This window comes from Ursus arctos, unplaced genomic scaffold (assembly GCF_023065955.2).
Source record: "Ursus arctos isolate Adak ecotype North America unplaced genomic scaffold, UrsArc2.0 scaffold_19, whole genome shotgun sequence".
Taxonomy (NCBI): domain Eukaryota; kingdom Metazoa; phylum Chordata; class Mammalia; order Carnivora; family Ursidae; genus Ursus; species Ursus arctos.
In genome coordinates, this window is record NW_026622863.1 from 42,894,638 (window position 1) to 42,914,122 (window position 19,485).

Here is a 19,485-nt window from a genome sequence, read left to right on the forward strand (position 1 = left end):
TAAAGTATAAACAATTTCAGCCTTTGAAATTCTATTTAACTCCACGAAGACATTGTGTTAATATTGATCACTACTGCCTCCTCATATCTAGAACAGTGTCCAGCAAACAGTAGCTACTCAATATTCACTGAATGAATGGAAGCATATATCTATTTCAAATACGTAAAACATGTATATGAAAGCCTATATATATCTAACTTTTTCCCCTCAATCCCCCTTTGGTTTCAATTTTACAACCACTGGTTAAAAATTTTACAAACTTTATACTTTTTTCTGGGGTATGGAACAATTTAAATGCTTTTTAAATTTACCTAGATTTACCCAATACAATTGACTGGGCCTGGTGCCTTTTTATGGGATAGTACAAATTTCTATGTTTATTGTTTTTTGTTTGTTTGTTTGTTTTTGTTTTTTTTTTGCAGTTGGGATACTCTATTCTTTTCCTGATCTAAATGTGAGTTCTGCATTCTTCTCTGTGAATCCTCATTTTCTCTATATTGATTGGTTTATCCAATTCTCTTTAGAAACTTCCTAAAATTGGTTGTAGGTGTAGGTCTACTACTTGTGTCTATATTGATTACTCATCTAGAGTATGAAGACTCCCATTTATGTTTCTTAAATTTTTGGGTTTTCTCAATTCTGACCTGCTGCTTCCCACAGATGTTCTACTTTGTCCACTGAGGAATCTTGTTCTAGCTGTGAGGAGTAAGTGAGTTAATATATGTTGAGTATGTAGAACAGTGCCTGGTGCATAGTAGGCACTCAGTACATGTGAGCTATTAGGATTTATTGAATATCTGCTATATTTCATGTGCTATGTGAAGCACTTTACATGCAAATTTATTACTTAATATGCATCAATCTACAACAGACACTATTTCATTTAATAATCACATTTCTACGATACAGTATCCTTTATTATCCCTATATTAAGAATTGAAGAAAACCCTGAGGTTTAGATAAGTCAAACAAATTACTCAAAGTCACATAATGCCACAGTAGTGGTAGAGCTATGATTTTCCAGAATCTAAGCTCTTAGTCCTGGGAAGTGCCTAGTGCTCAGAGAAGGTGACTGGAATAAAACAAGGCTGAAAGGTATATAGGAACCAGATAATGATGTGCCTCATAGACAATTTTAAGACTGTGGATATTAGCTTAAGAACAATAGTAAGCCCCCCCCCCCAAAAAAGTTTTAATTGGAGGCAGTGATGTAGTCTTACACTCAAAAAAATCAGTTTGGGGCATGGTGGGAAATGAATTTAAGGGGACCAAAAGATATAGGAAGATCTGTTAGAAAGCTACAGCATGGTGATCCAGGTGAGATGAAACTTAGACTAGGGTAAAACATTAGAAATACAGAAAAGAGCATAAATTCTGGAAATAGTTATGAGACGTGTCTAGAGGACTTGGTGATTGACTGGATTGGGTGGTGAGAGTGACTCCCCAAGATGGATTCTCTGATGATGAGCAAGGTGTGCATGCTGCCTGAAAGTTTTCTTGCATTCCTTACATTCATAGGGTCTCTCTCCAGTATGAATTCTCTGATGTTGGGCAAGGGATCCACAGTAACTAAAAGCCTTTCCACAAACATTACATTCATAAGGCTTCTCTCCAGTATGAACTCTCTGATGTTGAGTAAGGGATGAGTCATTGCTAAAAGCCTTCCCACATTTAATACATTCATAGGGTTTCTCTCCAGTATGAACTCTTTGATGTTGGGCAAGGTAGGCAATCTGGCTGAATGCTTTCCTACATTCTTGACATTTATAAGGTTTCTCTCCAGTATGAATTCTCTGATGTTGAGCAAGATGTGAATTCTGGCTGAAAGCCTTCCCACATTCTTTACATTCATAGGGTCTCTCTCCAGTATGTATTCTCTGGTGTACAGTAAGGTATGCACGAAGGCTAAATGCTTTCCCACAGACATTACATTCATAAGGTTTCTCACCAGTATGAACTCTCTGGTGTTGAGCAATGGATGATCTATTGCTAAATGCTTTCCCACATTCAATACATTCATAAGGTTTCTCTCCAGTATGAACTCTCTGATGTTGAGCAAGGTAAGCAAACTGGCTAAAGGCTTTCCTACACACCTTGCATTCATAAGGTTTTTCCCCAGTATGAACTCTCAGATGTTGAACAAGGTGTGCATTCTGACTGAAGGCTTTCCTACATTCCTTACATTCATAGGGTTTCTCTCCAGTATGAATCCTCTGATGCTGAACAAGATTTGATCTCTGGCTGAAGGCTTTTCCACATTCTACACATTTATATGGTTTCTCCCCAGTATGAATTCTTTGATGAAGAGTAAGAGATGAGCTCTGGCTAAAGACTTTTTCACAGTCATTACATTTCAAGAGTTTCTTCTCTGTATAGATACTCTTGGGCTTAATGGCCATTAAATTTTTTTTAAAGCTCTTCTTATGTGTATCGTGTTTATGTACTTTCTCCTCTTTGGTGATTATCTGTTGTGTATGAAGCAGCGTGTTCAGATGGAAACTTCCCCAAGATTTGTTATATTCTTGTGCTCTTTTCCTAACAAGGGCTTCTTCATGAGTGATGATTGTCTCTTCCTTGAAACATGCCTTCTGATTTACTGGCTGTCTCTCAAAATGGCCCTCACATTTCCATTCATCTCTCAAACTGGAATACTCAAGGCCATAGCTTGTGAGTTTTTCTATTATCTTCTGTGATGATTTTCCTTCATAAATGTCCTTCTTTGAAGTTAATTCTTCAGTCTCACACATAGATTCCCAGCCTGAAAAATAACAATTTAAAAAAAAGTCTCCTCTATCATGTACCAGAAGGAAAATTTATGAAAGTACATTTATAAAGTGAAGTATGTGAATTTAATAAATAAAACCACAAGAACATTGGCTTTTGTAGTTCTGATGTTTGCAAGAACCAAAAATAGGTCACTCACACAGAAACTTGAAGAATGATTAGACTTACAAGAAAGTCAGTAAGGCAAATCTCAGGTCAATAAGGAATTATAGAGGTGGATGGACTTCGTTATAATTTTGTGCATGTATGACTAACACAAGCACTGAAATAACCTCCATTCTTACAGTTGCTTCTCTCAAGAATATTATCGAAACTTGTGCCATATAATCTTCTAAATGCTTTTGATTATAGTAAACAAAACAAAGATCCTTACCTTTGTGGACCTTATATTCTTGGGAGAGATAGGAAACAAATGCTAAATGAGTAAATTTTATTGTATATTAGGAAGTACTAAGTGCTACAGAAAATGAAAAAAGGGTAAAAGAGATTAGGAATGTTGGTGAAGTCAGAGGTAGGAATAATTAGTAAGTTAACATTTAAGCAAAAATTTGAAGGAAGTGAAGAAGTTAGTCACTTAGAAATATGGAGAAAGAGCATTCTGGGCAAAGGAAACAGCTTAAAAGTAGAAGCATGTTTCCCATGTTTGAGCAACCGCAAGAAGGCCAGTGTTGCTGGAGAGGTGTAGTAGGAGATGAAGTCAGGAGATAAAAGATATGATTATTTAAGCTTTATGTGCTTTCTAAGGAATTTGGCTCCTACTCTGAGTGGGACAGAGAACTACTGAAGTGTTTGTGAGTACAGGAATGATACCTATTTACAGTTTAATAAAAATACTGAAAGGTGGCAAAGGGGACCCATGATTGCAGTAATCCAGGTGAAGACGATGAGGATCCAGACCAGAGAGCTATCAATGGAGGGATAGCGAGATGGTCAGATTCTAGGTATATTTTGTAGGAAATGCCAAGAGGATATACTGACAGATTGGATATGAAATGTAACAGAAAAATGAGACAAGAAAGCCTTCAAAGTCTATGGTCTGAGCAATGGCAGGATGGATCAGCCATCAAAAGTGAAGGGGAAGGCCATGGGTACAGCAGGTTTAGGTGGAGAGATATGGAAGATCTGGAGTTCAGTTTTGAACATAATAAACTTAAGGCGTTTTTCAGACATTGAAATGGAAATGCTGAGAAGGTAGATAGACCTATAAGACTGAGTTTAAGACAGAGGTCTGGACTAGAGATTTTAAACTAGGAACTGCCAGCATATACATGGTAGTTAAAGAGACTATATTTCCAAGAGAATGAGTGTAGATAAAAAGAAGAGAAAGGAACAAGTAATGAACAACCCTAGAGCTCCAACATTAAGATATTTGAGAAAAAAGAACAAAGCAGAAGAGATTAAGAAGGAATAAATGTTAAACAAAAAATCATGGCTGGTACAGCCACTCTGGAAAACAGTGTGAAGGTCCTTTAAAAATTGAGCTACCCTATGATCCAGCCTTTGCACTACTGGGTATTTACCCCAAAGATACAGACGTAGTGAAGAGAAGGGCCATATGCACCCCAATGTTCATAGCAGCATTGTCCGCAATAACTAAATCGTGGAAGGAACCGAGATGCCCTTCAACAGATGACTGGATTAAGAAGATGTGGTCCATATATACAATGGAATATTACTCAGCTATCAGAAAGAACGATTTCTCAACATTTGCTACAACATGGATGGGACTGGAGGAGATAATGCTAAGTGAAATAAGTCAAGCAGAGAAAGACAATTATCATATGGTTTCACTCATCTATGGAACATAAGAAGTAGGAAGATAGCTAGTGGAAGAAAGGGGTAAAGAAAGGGGGGTAATCAGAAGGGGGGATGAAGCATGAGAGACTATGGACTCTGAGAAACAAACTGAAGGCTTCAGAGGGGAGGGGGGTGGGGGAATGGGATAGGCTGGTGATGGGTAGTAAGGAGGGCACATATCGCATGGTGCACTGGGTGTTATACGCAACTAATGAAGCATCAAGCTTTACATCGGAAAACAGGGATGTACTGTATGGTGACTAACATAATATAATAAAAAATATTATTATAAAATAATAAAATAAAACCACTTTTTTGTACCAAAAAAAATCATGGCTGAGAACATTAATATCATATGATGTTAAATTAAAGGTTGTAATAAAAATCAACTTGTTCAATGATTTATACTGAAAGAGAATAAAATACTGAAAAAGAATATTTATACTGAAAAATAATAAAAACCTGGAATATTAGTCAAGAAATGTCACAAAAGTAATAACAGCTAATAATAGTAGCCATTAAAAATAATTATGTATATGTTGTGACTTGCAAAACACCAGAAATGAATCATTACATAAATAAAAGGCACATAATAGAATGTAGAAGCTATGTAGAAGGAAGATTACTGTACTATTTATACTTATTTTTTTCAAATAAGAATGTATCATTTTGCAATTTTAGAATCTATTTTAAAAAGCTGGTGATGGGTAGTAAGGAGGGCACGTATTGCATGGTGCACTGGGTGTTATATACAACTAAAAAGCAATAAAAGAAAGCATAAAGAAAATAATTAACCTTAGAAGATAACTTAACATTGACAACAATGAAGAGGAAAAATAGCTTAAAAATTACAAGAATTAAGCAAAAGCTTTACAATTCTAATGAGGGACCCCCTGTCCCCCCATAAATTTGCCTAAAGGGAAGAGATATTCTTTGCTTTTCTATATGAAGAACCAATAACATAAAGCCATTGATTCTAAATCAATCTATTACTTCCACTCATAATCAGAACTGCATTGTGAATATTTTTAAAAACTGTGTGATAAAGAATTTGACAGGACTTTGTCTGTGGTTCACAAGTGGTAACTCTCTAAACCCTCTATAATCCTGGAAGGAGTGTCACTGTTATTCATAGCGAGCCTCTTGGACCACACCTGATAGTTTATAACTATATAGTTTATGACTCACAACATGCCCCTATATAGTTTTTGCTAATGTGATGATTTAGGATGGAGGCTAGCCATGCCAGAAAGACCAACCATGTGACTAGAGGGTTGGTGCTTTGAGCCATCATGATAACAGTCTGACTTTTGGGAAGAGAAGGAGGCTGGAGATTGAATCATGTTGGGCACTGGGCAATGACTCACTCAATCATGCCTACATAATGAAACCAAAACACAAACAAACAAATAACCCTGTACACTGACGCTCTCTTGAGAGCTTATTCTTTTGAATACTGAAATGTCTGGAGGTCCCCTTCATGTTTGCAGTTCTCCCACACCTTACCCTTGGTGTCTCTACTTTTGGCTGGTTCTTTATATCTTTTGTAAAAAAATAAAACTGCAATCATAATAGCTCTTTCCTGACCTCTGTGAGTCACTGTTGTGAATTATCAACCTTAGGGTGACTGTAGATACCCCCTTATCTGTAGCCAGCTGGTCAGAAATAAGGGTGGCCCTGAACATCCCCACACTTGTAGCTGGTGTCTAAAATAAGCAAAGTCTTGTGTAGCGCTGTTCTCTCAGATTTTGCAGTTTGGCAAACTGACTTTAAGAATTTTTTTAAAAAAATCCTAAAGTATATCCAAAAAAGCAAACCTGTATCAAGGACAGACTATGTGTTGTCCATAAAATATACATGTCCATAGAATAAATTTTAAAAGATTGAAATCATACAAATTATCTTTCTCGATCATAATGAAATGAAACTCCGAGAAACAAACTGAGGGCTTCAGAGGGGAGGGGAGTGGGGGAATGGGATAGGCTGGTGATGGGTAGTAAGGAGGGCACGTATTGCATGGTGCACTGGGTGTTATACGCAACTAATGAATCATCGAACTTTACATCAAAAACCAGGGATGTACTGTATGGTGACTAACATAATATAATTAAAAAAAATTTAAAAAAAAGAAATGAAACTAGAAATCAATAGCAAAATGAAAACTGGAAAAAATCCACAAATATGTGGAAGTTAAACACTTAAACAACCAATAGGTAAAAGAAGATACCACAGTTTTCCTGAAACCAATGGAAATAAAAATAGAACCTATCAAAAATTATGGGATGTGTGAAAAACCGTGCTAAAAGGGAAATGCATAGCTGTTGATGCTTACATTAAAAAAGAAGAAAGAGCTCAAATAAACAACCTAACTTTACATCTTAACAAATTAGAGGGCGCCTGGGTGGATCAGTTGGTTAAGTGACTGTCTTCAGCTCACTCTGGTTCTGGAGTCCCGGGATCTAGTCCCGCATTAGGCTCCCTGTTCAGCAGGGAGTCTGCTTCTCTTCTGTTCCTCCCCCCTCTTGTGCTCTCTCTCTAATAAATAAAATAAAATCTTAAAAAAAAAACTAGAAAAAGAGCAAACTAAACCCAAAGCTAGGGGAAAGAAGAAAATAATAAAGACTGAAGCAAACAAAATAAATAGAAAAATAATAGAATCAGCAAAACCAAGAGCTGGTTATTCAAAACGATTGACAAAACTGACAAACTTTTATCTGGATTGACTAAGAAAAAAAAAAGAAGAAGACTTGAGTAACTAAAATCAGAAATGAAAGGTGCCACAGTATGACTAATTATACAGAAATAAAAAAGGATTATAAGACAGTACTAGAACAACTGCATGCCAACAAATGGCATAAACTGGATAAAATGGACAAATTCTAAGAAACACACAACCTACCAAGACTGAAACATAAAGAAATAGAAAATCCGAACAGACCCATAACTAGTAAGTCAACTGAATCAGTAATCCAAAACCTTCTAACAAGAAAAGGCCCAGGACCAGATAGTGTCTGTGGTGAAGTCTATCACATTTAAAGAATTCACACAAATCCTCCTCCAGCAATTCCAAAGAAATGAAGAGGAGTGAAGACTTCCAAACTTATTCTATGAGGCCAGCATTACTGTGATACCAAAGCCAGACTAAGATACTACAAGAAAACTAGAGACCAATATCTCTTATAACATTGACGTAAAAATCATCAACAAATACTAGCAAACTGAATTCAACAGTATATTATAAGGATTACAAACTGTGACCAAGTGGAATTTATTGCTGGAATGCAAGGATGGGTCAGCAAAAATTAATGTAACACACACATTAACAGAATGAAGGAAAAAGCATGATCATTTAGTCAGATATAAGAATCATAATCCCAAGTACAGCAATTAAAATGAAATTTAATTTAGATATGTCATAGTGAAAATACAGAATACCAAGGGCAAAGAGAAGGTAGTTTTAATTTAAAAGAAGCAAGGAAGAAAATATTAATGAGAACTGACATCTCAATAGCAACAATAGAAGCCAGAAAAGTATGGAGTGGTATCTTTGAGGTGATGATTAAAATAATAACTGTCAGTTTATGAATGCATATATATAAAGATTCTTACATGCATGAAAGCAAATAAATATACAAAACAAATGAATAAATTAATAATAACAAAATAGTTTGTATAAATAATATATTTATTGATAAAGGAGGTAATACAGGAAAAGGTTCTGGGATATAGAAAAGAATGGTGAATCAAGAAAATGAAACCTGGGTCAATCTAAACAATACTACCTAAACAAAATAATGGTCTAATTTTGTAACTTCAGAAACAAAATAATCATTTACAGGATTAAAATAAATAAGAACTGAAATGAGGGCAAGTGAAATTAAAACATTCTAAGGTTCTTATATTTTTAAGGGAGGAAAATAACGGTAAGGATTAACTTTAGATATTGTTAACATAATTATAAATGTTAACTTTTTTTTAAAGATTTATTTTTAAGTAATCTCAACACCCAACACGGGGCTTGAACTTATAAACCCCTAAGATCAAGAGTCGCATGCTCCACTGACTGAACTAGCCAGGTGTCCCATAAATGTTAAATTTTCTAAGCTAACCAGTAGAAGAATAGATTAACGTTCAAATTAGCAGATGGAGTAAAAGTTAGGAAACAAGAAAAAAAAATGGGAAAAGAATTTATAAAAGAAAGTAAGATGGTGGGGGCGCCTGGGTGGCACAGTGGTTAAGCGTCTGCCTTCGGCTCAGGGTGTGATCCCGGCATTCTGGGATCGAGCCCCACATCAGGCTCCTCCGCTATGAGCCTGCTTCTTCCTCTCCCACTCCCCCTGCTTGTTTCCCTCTCTCGCTGGCTGTCTCTATCTCTGTCAAATAAATAAATAAAAAATCTTTAAAAAAAAAAAAAGTAAGGTGGTGGAAAGAAGTCCAATTCTATTAGTAATACCAAAATATGTAATTGACTATCATCATTTAGTTAAAAGATACAGATTCTCAGAGTAGACTAAAAAACTGTTTAGCCATACATACTCTTTACAAAACAAACACAGAAAGTAAGGGAGTAAAGGGATAGAAAAACTACACCAAGGAAATATTAACAAAAGAAGGCCAATACAGCTACACTAAAATCAAGCAATATAGTTAGGGGAAAAATCATCACTAGATTTAAAGAGGGTAACAATAACAAATGGAAGAATTTACCAGAAAGATAAAACAATTCCAAAAATATATGACCTAATAAAATACTTTCAAAATTAAAAAAAACAGTTGTCAGAATTACAAAAAAAAATTATGTTTTATGAGACTAGTATCTTGATTCCAAAATCTGACAAGAAAATTACACGAAGGGAAAATTGAACATCAACCTCATTGATTAATGTAGATGCAAAAAAACTAAACAATATATTAGCAAACAGCAAGTAGCCATGAATGAAAAAGATGTAAAGATGGGTTTGGCTCAGGACTACAAAGTTAATTCAACATTAAAAATGTAATATGTAATTCACCATGTTAACAGATGAAAATCTAAAAACCATCTAATCATCTACAGAGATAGAAAAACATTTGTTAAAACTCAAAAGCTTTCTATAATGAAACTTTAGCAAATAGGAACAAAAAGATATCTATCAAAAACCTTTAAATATCAGAATTATTAATAACAAAATATGAAAGCACTCTCATTAAGACCAAAAGTGAACAAGAATGCCTGCTATCATCACACAACAAAATGAAATAAAAGGCATCCAAATTGATAAGAAAAAAGTAACTTTCACTATTAGATGACATGATACTATATATAGAAAATCTAAAAGACTCCACCAAAAACTTGCTAAGACTGAGAAAAGAGTTAGTGGTGATTATAAATGTTGCAGGATCCAAAATCAATGTACAGAAATCTATTGCATACACCAATAATGAAACAGCAGAAAGAAATTAAACAGTCACATTTACAATTGCACCAAAAATAGTAAGACACCTAGGAATAAACCTAACCAAAGAGGTGAAAGACCTGTACTCTGAAAACTATAAAACACTGATGAAAGAAATTGAAGATGACACACAGAAAACATCCCATCCTCATGGATTGGAAGAACAAATATCATTAAAATGTCTATACTGACCAAAGCGACCCACATATTTAATACACTCCCCATCAAAATACCAACAGCATTTTTCACAGAAGTAGAGCAGATAATCCTAAAATGTGTATGGAACCACAAAAGACCCCAAATAGTCAAAGCAACCTTGAAAAAGCAAAGCAAAGCTGGAGGCATCACAATTCCAGACATATATTACAAAGCTGTAATAATCAAACAGTATGGTACCAGGGGCACCTGGCTGGCTCAGTGGAGTGGGCAACTCTTGATCTCAGGATTTTAAGTTTGAGCACCACGTTGGGTATAAAGATTACTTAAAAATAAAATCTTAGAAAAACCAACAGTATGGTATCAGCATAAAAACAGATACATAGATCAATAGAACATAATAGAAAAATCCAGACATAAAACCACAATTATATGGTCAATTAATCTCTGACAAAGCAGGAAAAATTACACGATGGAAAAAAGACAGTCTCTTCAACAAATGGTGTTGGGAAAACTAGACAGTAATATCTAAAAGAATGAAACTGGACCACTTTCTTGCACCATATACCCACCAAAAAAAAACTAAAAATAGATTAAAAACCTAAATGTGAGACCTGAAACCATAAAAATCCTAGAAGAGAGCACAGGCAGTAATGTCTCTGACATCGGTTGTAGCAACGTTTTTCTAGATAGGTCTCCTGGGGGAAGAGAAATAAAAGCAAAAATAAACTATTGGGACTACATCAAAATAAAAACCTTCTGCACAGCAAAGGAAACAATCAAGAAAACTAAAAGGCAACCTACGGAATGGGAGAAGATACTTGCAAATGACATATCTGATAAAGAGTTAGTATCTAAAACACATAAAGAACTTATACAACTCATACAACTCAACAGCCAAAAACCAAATAATCCAATTTAAAAATGGGCAGAAGATATGAACAGACCTTTCTCCAAAGAAGACACACAGATGGCCAACAGATACATGAAAAGATGCTCATCAACACTCATGATTAGGGAAATGCAATCAAAACCACAATGAGTTATCACCTCCTGCACCTGTCAGGATGGCTAAAATTAGAAATACGAGAAAGAACAGGTGTTCGCAAAGATGTGAAGAAATAGGAACCCTCAAGCACTGTTGGGAATACAAACTTGCAGCCACTGTGGAAAACAGTATGGAGGTTCCTCAAAAAGTTAAAAACAGAACTACCTTACAATCCAGCAACTGGGTACTGGGAGTTTACCCAAAGAATACAAAAACACTCATTCAAAGGCATACATGCACCCCTATTTTTATAGCAGCATTATTTACAATTGCCAAATTATGAAAGCAGCCCAAATGTTCACTGACTGATGAATGGATAAAGATGTGGTGGAGATACACACACACACACACACACACACACACACACACACACAATGGAATATTATTCAGCATAAAAAAATGAAATCTTGCCATTTTTAATGGCATTGAATTCACTCATATGCAGAATTTAAGAAACAAAACAAGCAAAAGGGAAAAGAGAGAAAGAGACAAACCAAGAAACAGACTTAATTACAGAGAACTGATGGTTATCGAGGGGAAGAAGGTGGGAGAAGGGTTAAACAGATGATGGAGATTAAGTAGTACACTTGCTGTGAAGAGCACTGGGTGATGTATGGATTTGTTGAATCACTATACTGTACACCTCAAACTAATATAACATGATTCATTAACTGGAATTAAAATAAAAATGTAAACAATGTCTGCTATCACTACTTCAGTTCATACTGTACTGGAGATCTAAGATAGGGCAATAGGAAAAAGAAATTAAAGGTAAAGAATTTAAAATGAAACCACCATCATTCACAGATATGTCTGTCCACAGAAAAAAATCCAAAGAAATCTAAAAACTATTAGCATTAATGGGCGAGCTTGGCAGCATTGCTGGATATAAGTTCAAAGTATAAAAGTTAAGTTCATTTCAATACATGAGCAACAAATAGAAAATACACACAACATTTAACATAGTAACAAAACTAAGATGCCCAGGAATTAATCTAACAGAAGATGTGCATGGCCTTTATGGAGAAAATTATAAAACATACCAAAGGAAATTTTAAAACCTCAAAAATGGAGTGATAACCCACAGAATAAAAAAAACAATAAATAGAAAAATTAACAAAATTGATATACAGATAAGTAAAATTTCAATCAAAAGCCAATTACTTTTTTTTGTTCTCTGGTGGAAACTGACAAGCTGGCTCCAAACTTTATTCAGATGGCCAAAAAGCAAACAAATTTTGAAGAGCATAAGCTAGGTGTAGGGGACTTGCCCTAACAGATACTACATCTTATGAGGACTTTATATATGTAGTTATAGATATATATATAAGTACCTTATTTATGTAAATTTTCATAAGTATTTTATATATAGGTATTTTATATATAAGTGTTTTAAGTATTTTGTATATATAAAGTATTTTTATAAAAGCATTATATATATAAGTATTTAATTAAGACAGTGTGGTACCAGCATAAGGAAACAGAGATCAACAACATGGAACAGAGCTCAAAATCAGATGCACAAATATACTATAACCTGATAGATTAAGATATAACATTCTGAACAATGAGCAAAGAGAGCTCATTTCTTCAATGAGTCTAGGAAATTTGGTTTTCCATAAGGCACAGAAATTAAATTTTTACGTCAATCTCAAAAATCAATTCCAATTGGATTATAGCCCTAAATTTGAAAGGAAAATCTTTAGAAAACAATTTAAGAATATCCATGACTTTATAATAGAAAAAGTTTTCTCAAAACAAAATGTCAAAATCAAAAATATAAACTATGAACATATGTATAAAGGACAGTCTTCCCCAGAATGAGCAAAACACTTGAGCAGGTGCTTCACAAAAAAGGAAATCCAAATGGCCATTATAAATACAAAAAGATGTCCAACTTATTTTGTAATCAAGGAAATTCAGATAGCACATATAAGGAGATAATACTTCACACCTATCAAGTTGGCAAAAATTTTTTAAACTTGTCAATTCTGAGTGTAGAGCAATGAGTACTCTCATACACAGATATTAGAAATGTAAATTAATACAACTTTGGAAAATAAATAGCATTATCTAGTAAATTGCTGGCTCTATTCTCTATATAAACTCCAGCATAAGTACACTAACAGGTTCACAGCAGTTAACATTTATAATAGCACAAAACAGAAACAACTCAAATGACCTTCAAAAGATAAATTGTGGTTTACATGGTGGAATATGTTATATTTCAGCAAATGAAAAATAACTACTAAAATTAATGTGAATCAGAATTTCAGTAATTTTTTTTCTTTTTTTTAGAGAGAGAAAGAGTGGGGTGAGGGGAGATACAGAGGGAAAGGGAGAGAGAGAATCTCAAGCAGGCACCACGCCCAGTGCAGAGCCCAACTTGGGGTTTAATCTCATGACCCTGAAATCATGACCTGAGCTAAAATCAAGAGTCAGATGCTTAACCTTGACTGAGCTAGCTACCCAGGCACCCTTCAGGAATATAATTTTGAGTTGAAAAAAGAGTCAGGATTACACACACCATATATTTTCATGTGTAAAAAGTTGAAAATATGCAAATATAATATTTTGTTTAAGGGTATATGGCACAACTATTAAGAAAAGTCAAGGAAAGAAAAGAAAAATTGTAGAATACTGGTTTCCCCAGTAAGGGGTGGGAATGGGCCACGGGATGGTGTATCATTAGGCGGGGGCCCTCAAAGGCCTATAATGGCATTGACAATTTTCTATTTCCTTTTTTTTTTAAAAGTAATCTCTATACCCAACATGGGGCATGCTCTACCAACTGAGCCAGCCAGGCACCCAAATAATTTTCTATTTCTTAAGCTAAGAAGTAGGTACATGGGTTCTGTTTTATTATTATTTAAACTATATATATAAGCTATCTACCTATATATGCTATCTATCTATATATATATGTATATATGCTATACTAGTGTGTGTGTGTGTATAGTGTGTATATGTATATATATATATATGTATATGTATATATATATATATATATATATATATATATGCTAATATACATTCATGTGTGTGTGATTTATTTATGCCTGCCTATTTCCTCTTCACTCACCTGAGCACAAGCCTTTTGCCAGCTCTCTCTTCACCATCCAGGGCTCTTTCCCTTGTTCCAACAATAATATCACACTTGGCTTAGAAAAGCAAAGTCCTGCATGTATGAAAAGAAACAATTTGGTCATGCTGAGGATATCCCAGAACTCGTTACCAATCCTCTGATCCACAGGGAAGAGGGAGTTTACAGTAAGCCAGAGATAAATGTGTAAAGGACGTGTATTCAAAATACAGGAAAGCTGAAGCTTCCAACACAGATCAATAACAGACCCGTCCACTGGCAACTTTACAAATATTAAACCATTACTTTGGCACAGCAACAGACATTCGGCCAAGCACCAAGGAAGCCATCCAAAGATTCACAATGGTGGTATCAAAGAGGCCCTTATGAGTAGAAGCTCAATTTTACAAGGACAAGATATTCTCACCTAGGGACACCAAGATCCTATAGTTCTCCAACATCACATTACTGTACAGATGCCTTTGGGAAGAATTTAGACAGTCCCACTCCTCTTGGGAGAAATCAACAGCCACATCTCTGAAGGTTACCAACTCCTGAAATGAAATACATAAATGAATGAAATAATTTCATCTCTTACCATATTCACCTTGTTCTGCCCTAGACATACTGGGCTCTCCCTGATATTACACCCTCAAATCAAAGATGTCAAGCATGTTCCCCCTCAGGCCTTTTGTACTTCTCAGATCATTCTGTATAAAAATAGCAAGCTCTTACTCCTGTTCCCTATTTTCCTAACCCTCCTTTATTGTTTGCCATGACAATTATTTTGTTATTGTCTGCTCCCAACCTCCACTAAAATGTGAAGTCCGTGAGGGTACAGTACGTTTTTGCTCTGCTCGTTGCTATATCCCTAGTTATAGGACAGTATTTGGCACACATGAGGCATTCAAATATTTGCTGAATAAACTGAATTAATGAATGAATGGTTTGAAAAGTTCAAGAAACTATGAGAGGATTAAAAATGAGACTAGAAAGTGCTGGGGTGCCTGGGTGGCACAGTCAATTAAGTGTCCCACTATTGGTTTCTGGTCAGGTTGTGATCTCAGGGTCCTGAGATCAAGCTCCGTGTCAGGCTCCATGCTCAGCGCGTAGTCTGTGTGGATTTTCTCTCTCCCTCTGCCCCTCCCCCTGCGCGTGCTCTCTTTCTCCCTCAAATAAATAAATAAATAAATCTTTAAAAAAAAAAAATGAGACCAGAAAGTGCTTGCTATATCTCTGAAAATTGTGCTAGACCAAGGAGAGCAAATCATTAATTCTATTAAAATTCAAATATTTTAATCCAGAGCACTTAAAATTTTGTATTAAGAAATGGGTGTTCTGCTCAGAATACTGCTTCTGCCCATAGGGGCTAGGCAAAGTTCTTAAAAACTTGGATATGCTGTGATTTAGCTGGATTCTAGCTTCCTGTGTGTGTGTGTGTGTGTGTGTGTGTGTGTGTGTGTGTGTGTGTCTAACTTTTAGAAGAGATGAAACTGTCAAGGCAATAAAACATTTATTGGGCATTTGATACAATTTTGTCATAGTTAAACTGTCTCTACAGAATATAAATTATTAAAGTATTTTACAGGGGTGCCTGGGTGGCTCAGTTGCTTAAGTATCTGCTTTTGGCTCAGGTCATGATGCCAGGGTCCTGGGATTGAGCCCTGCATTGGGTGCCCTGCTCAGCGGGGAGCCTGTTTCTCCCTCTCCTCCCCACTCATGGTCTCTCTTGCTATCTCTGTCGCTATCTCTGTCTCTCTCTCAAATAAATAAATACAATCTTTTAAAAAATTCTTTATTTCTTTCAAAGTTATTTTTAAAAAAGTGTTTTACAATACTCAGTAACTTTTTTCTTATTTATATTATATGAAGTTGTGAGTTTCTTCGTCTCTGCCCTACCAATAAAATCCCTTATATGTTGCAGACATGTTCCTGTTAAGAGTTTGGTTCATATGCCTTATATGCATCCAAAAATGTTTTCCTTACCTTATATAAATATATGTAAAAATGTATAAATATTTTTTATATATAACATACATGTTTTCAATGATTCTTTTAGTGAAAGTTAATGAAAAGAATGACAATGTCAATATAGTGAGCTTAGATTACTTTAAAATATTTGACCTCTAACAAATGATCTCTTAAAATATCTGACCTCTCTCTATATACATACAGTGGAATATTTAGCCATAAAAAAGAATGAAATCTTGCCATTTGCAACAATATGATGGAGCAAAAGAGTATAATTTTAAGCAAAATAAGCCAGTCAGAGAAAGATAAATACCATATGATTTCACTCATATGTGGAATTTAAGAAACAAAGCAAACAAACAAAGGGGGAAAAAAGAGAGATAAACCAAAAAGCAGACTCTTAACTATGGAGAACAAACAGATGGTTACCAGAGGGGAGGTGGGGGGACAGATAAGCGAAATAGGCGAAGGGGATTCGGAATGCGCTTGTCTTGATGAGCACCAAGTAACATATAGAACCATGACATCACTATATTGTACACCTGAAAACTCATATAGCACTGTAAGTTAACTACCCTGGAGTTTAAAAAAAGTTAAAAATAAAAAAATGTTGATCCCTAACCAAATACTTGCTTTCAAAATCCATTCATAATTATAATTAAACCAGTATGAAGAAAGTCAACAGTTTCTTCACCTTTCTGCACACATAGAAACATGGCTCCCAGCTGAGGGGACTGACTACTTCCCCTGAAGCCCTGTCATGTGGTGACTGCCTTATTTCCCACATTCCTTGTACCACAGCTCCTGGAGGTAAGGCAGGTGATCTCTTTGCTCCTTACATTTGTTTCTAGACCATCACTCCCTCCCACCTCCCTAAAAGACACCTAGTTTTAAATCTCATGAAATCAGACACTATCATCCCTCCCTGTTTTAGTTCTCGACCAGTTCCTGGTAGATACCAATACTCTGTCATTCCTTGAACACTTCAGAGCCCTGGCTCACTGTCACTCTCTCCAACACTACTCCAATCATATATAATTTGGGGTCATTTCAATATCCATATAAATAATCCTCCCAAAAACCAGGCCTCCCAGTTCTGTGCCCCTTCTCTCCTCCAGCAGTCTTGTCCTCCACACTTCAATGGTCATTCACTCCCAATGCCATGCCCCAGACTTTGTCATTACCAGTAAGTATCAAACCCTCCCTAATCTCAACTCTCCCACTCTGACTTCTACCTCCTATATTCCAACTTTTGCCCTCTGGTACCCCAATTAGGATAATTCTTTGACCCCACTAGAACCTACAAATCACTGACTTACCACATTTTCACTGTTTCTCAATCCCACATCCCCTCACTTCCTAGCACAACCATTTGTTACGATCACCCCCATGGATATAACCCTCAACTTCCCTGCCCTTACCCATCTGGTTAAACCACTGCCATCTCTCAGCATGCTCTATTTCTGTACCCTGAACAGCTTTACTTTGCTGGAGTAAAATCACACCAATCATGCTAACTGGTCTCACTTTAAATTCATGACACTAACCTCAAGAGGGCCAAAATGCCTATATGATACATTTCTCTGTCCATTCATGTCCCCACTCTCCTAAATAACCATTCCATACTTTCAATCTCCCCTCAAATCTTCAATACTTTTTTCTTCATCCTTACTAATGATCTTGCTTTCTGTTTCACTCAAAAAACAAAAGCCATTCTAGAATTTCCACAAACTCCCACAACATCTACACATCTATCTGCATTGTCCCAACATATTCTAACTTGCTCCTATTGCTAGTCTATACGAACAGCCACTTTCCTAGCAAAGGCCAACCCCTCCACTTGTCCACTAGACCTCAGGTCCTCTTCCCACTCAAGCAGTGCCCCAGCAATCCCCTCTTTGCTTCTCTTCATCTTCAAATTTCCCTTTCTACTGAAACTTAAACATCAGAATCCAAGCTATAAACCCATCTTGAAAAAATCCTGTTGACCACACTTCAGTTACCACCCTTTCTCTTATTCCCTTATAGCTAAACTATTTGAAAGAGTTCTCTATACCATCTACTTTTTCTGTTCCTGCCATGAACAATCATATAATATGACATGTGTAACAGAATCACTTTGACTGCTCTGTTGAGAATAGACTAAAAGAGAGGAAGGGTTGAAGTAGACAGAAAAGTTAGAAGAGCATAGCAATAACCTAGGTGAGAGATGACAGTTCAGACAAGAACGGAAACAGTGTGGTAGTAAAAGTGGTGAACTTCTGGATATATTTTGAATGTAGACAAACAACTTCAGGATGGAAGACTTTTAGCTTGAGCGCCTGAGATAGGGAAGTATGTAAAAGTTTCCTAGTTGGTTTCCCTCTTTCTATCCTTTTCCCATTCAGTTTATTCTCAATAGCAGCCAGAGTGATTCTATTAAATGAGAATTAGATCATGTCATTTCTATGCCCCCAAACTTCCAATGGCTTGTTTCACTAATTTTGAGACATTTGAGTTTGAGGTATCATTATAAAACCAAATGAAGATGCTAAGTAGCTAGCTGGATATACAAGTCTGGATTTCAGGAGAGAGGTCTGGATTATATATAATTTGGTGGTTGTTGGCATATAGATGGCATTTAAAGCCATGAGACAGAATGAGATTACCAAAGGAGTGAGTGTAGGTGGAGAAGAGGACCAAAGACTAAGCCTTCTTACTTAACAGGTGCTTAATAAAAATTTGTTGAGGGAATGAATGTTTTGGCAGAGACTATAATGAAGAAGTTAGTCTGTATCTTGGGGAACAGCATTCCAGGCAGAGGGAACAGTAAGTGCAAGGCTATGAGTTAAGAATGTACTCAGCTCAATAAAAATAAAAAATAAAAAGAATGTACTCAGCTCACCACAAGGAAGTTAGTGTGGCTAGAACTGAGTGAGTGAGTTACAAACAGAGTGATTAGCTGAGCTCAGAAGGATAGTCAGGGACCAGATTATGTATGGCCGTGTAGGCTAAGGCAAGGACTTGAGCATTTATCCTGAATGAGGTGAGAATCAACTGCTGGAGGGTTTTTTTTTTTTTTTAAGATTTTGTTTATTTATTCGACAGAGATAGAGACAGCCAGCGAGAGAGGGAACACAAGCAGGGGGAGTGGTAGAGGAAGAAGCAGGCTCATAGCGGAGGAGCCTGACGTGGGGCTCGATCCCATAACGCCGGGATCACGCCCTGAGCCG

General features: G+C 36.0%; 1 protein-coding gene across 7 annotated transcripts in view; it reads right to left on the bottom strand.

Annotated features, from left to right (window-relative positions):
* Window positions 1–376: 376 nt before the first annotated feature.
* ZNF570 (zinc finger protein 570) overlaps window positions 377–19,485 on the bottom strand; it is a 31,205-nt gene continuing 12,096 nt past the window's right edge. For all 7 annotated transcript variants that reach the window (XM_044378125.3, XM_026482429.4, XM_057314718.1 and 4 more), the window contains exons 3-5: window positions 14,730–14,856; window positions 14,303–14,398; window positions 377–2,758 (exon numbers count right to left, since the gene is read on the bottom strand). In XM_044378125.3, coding sequence (XP_044234060.1) covers window positions 1,398–2,758; window positions 14,303–14,398; window positions 14,730–14,856 — 1,584 coding nt within the window. In that variant the 3' untranslated portion in view covers window positions 377–1,397. The remainder of the gene's footprint in view (window positions 2,759–14,302; window positions 14,399–14,729; window positions 14,857–19,485) is intronic.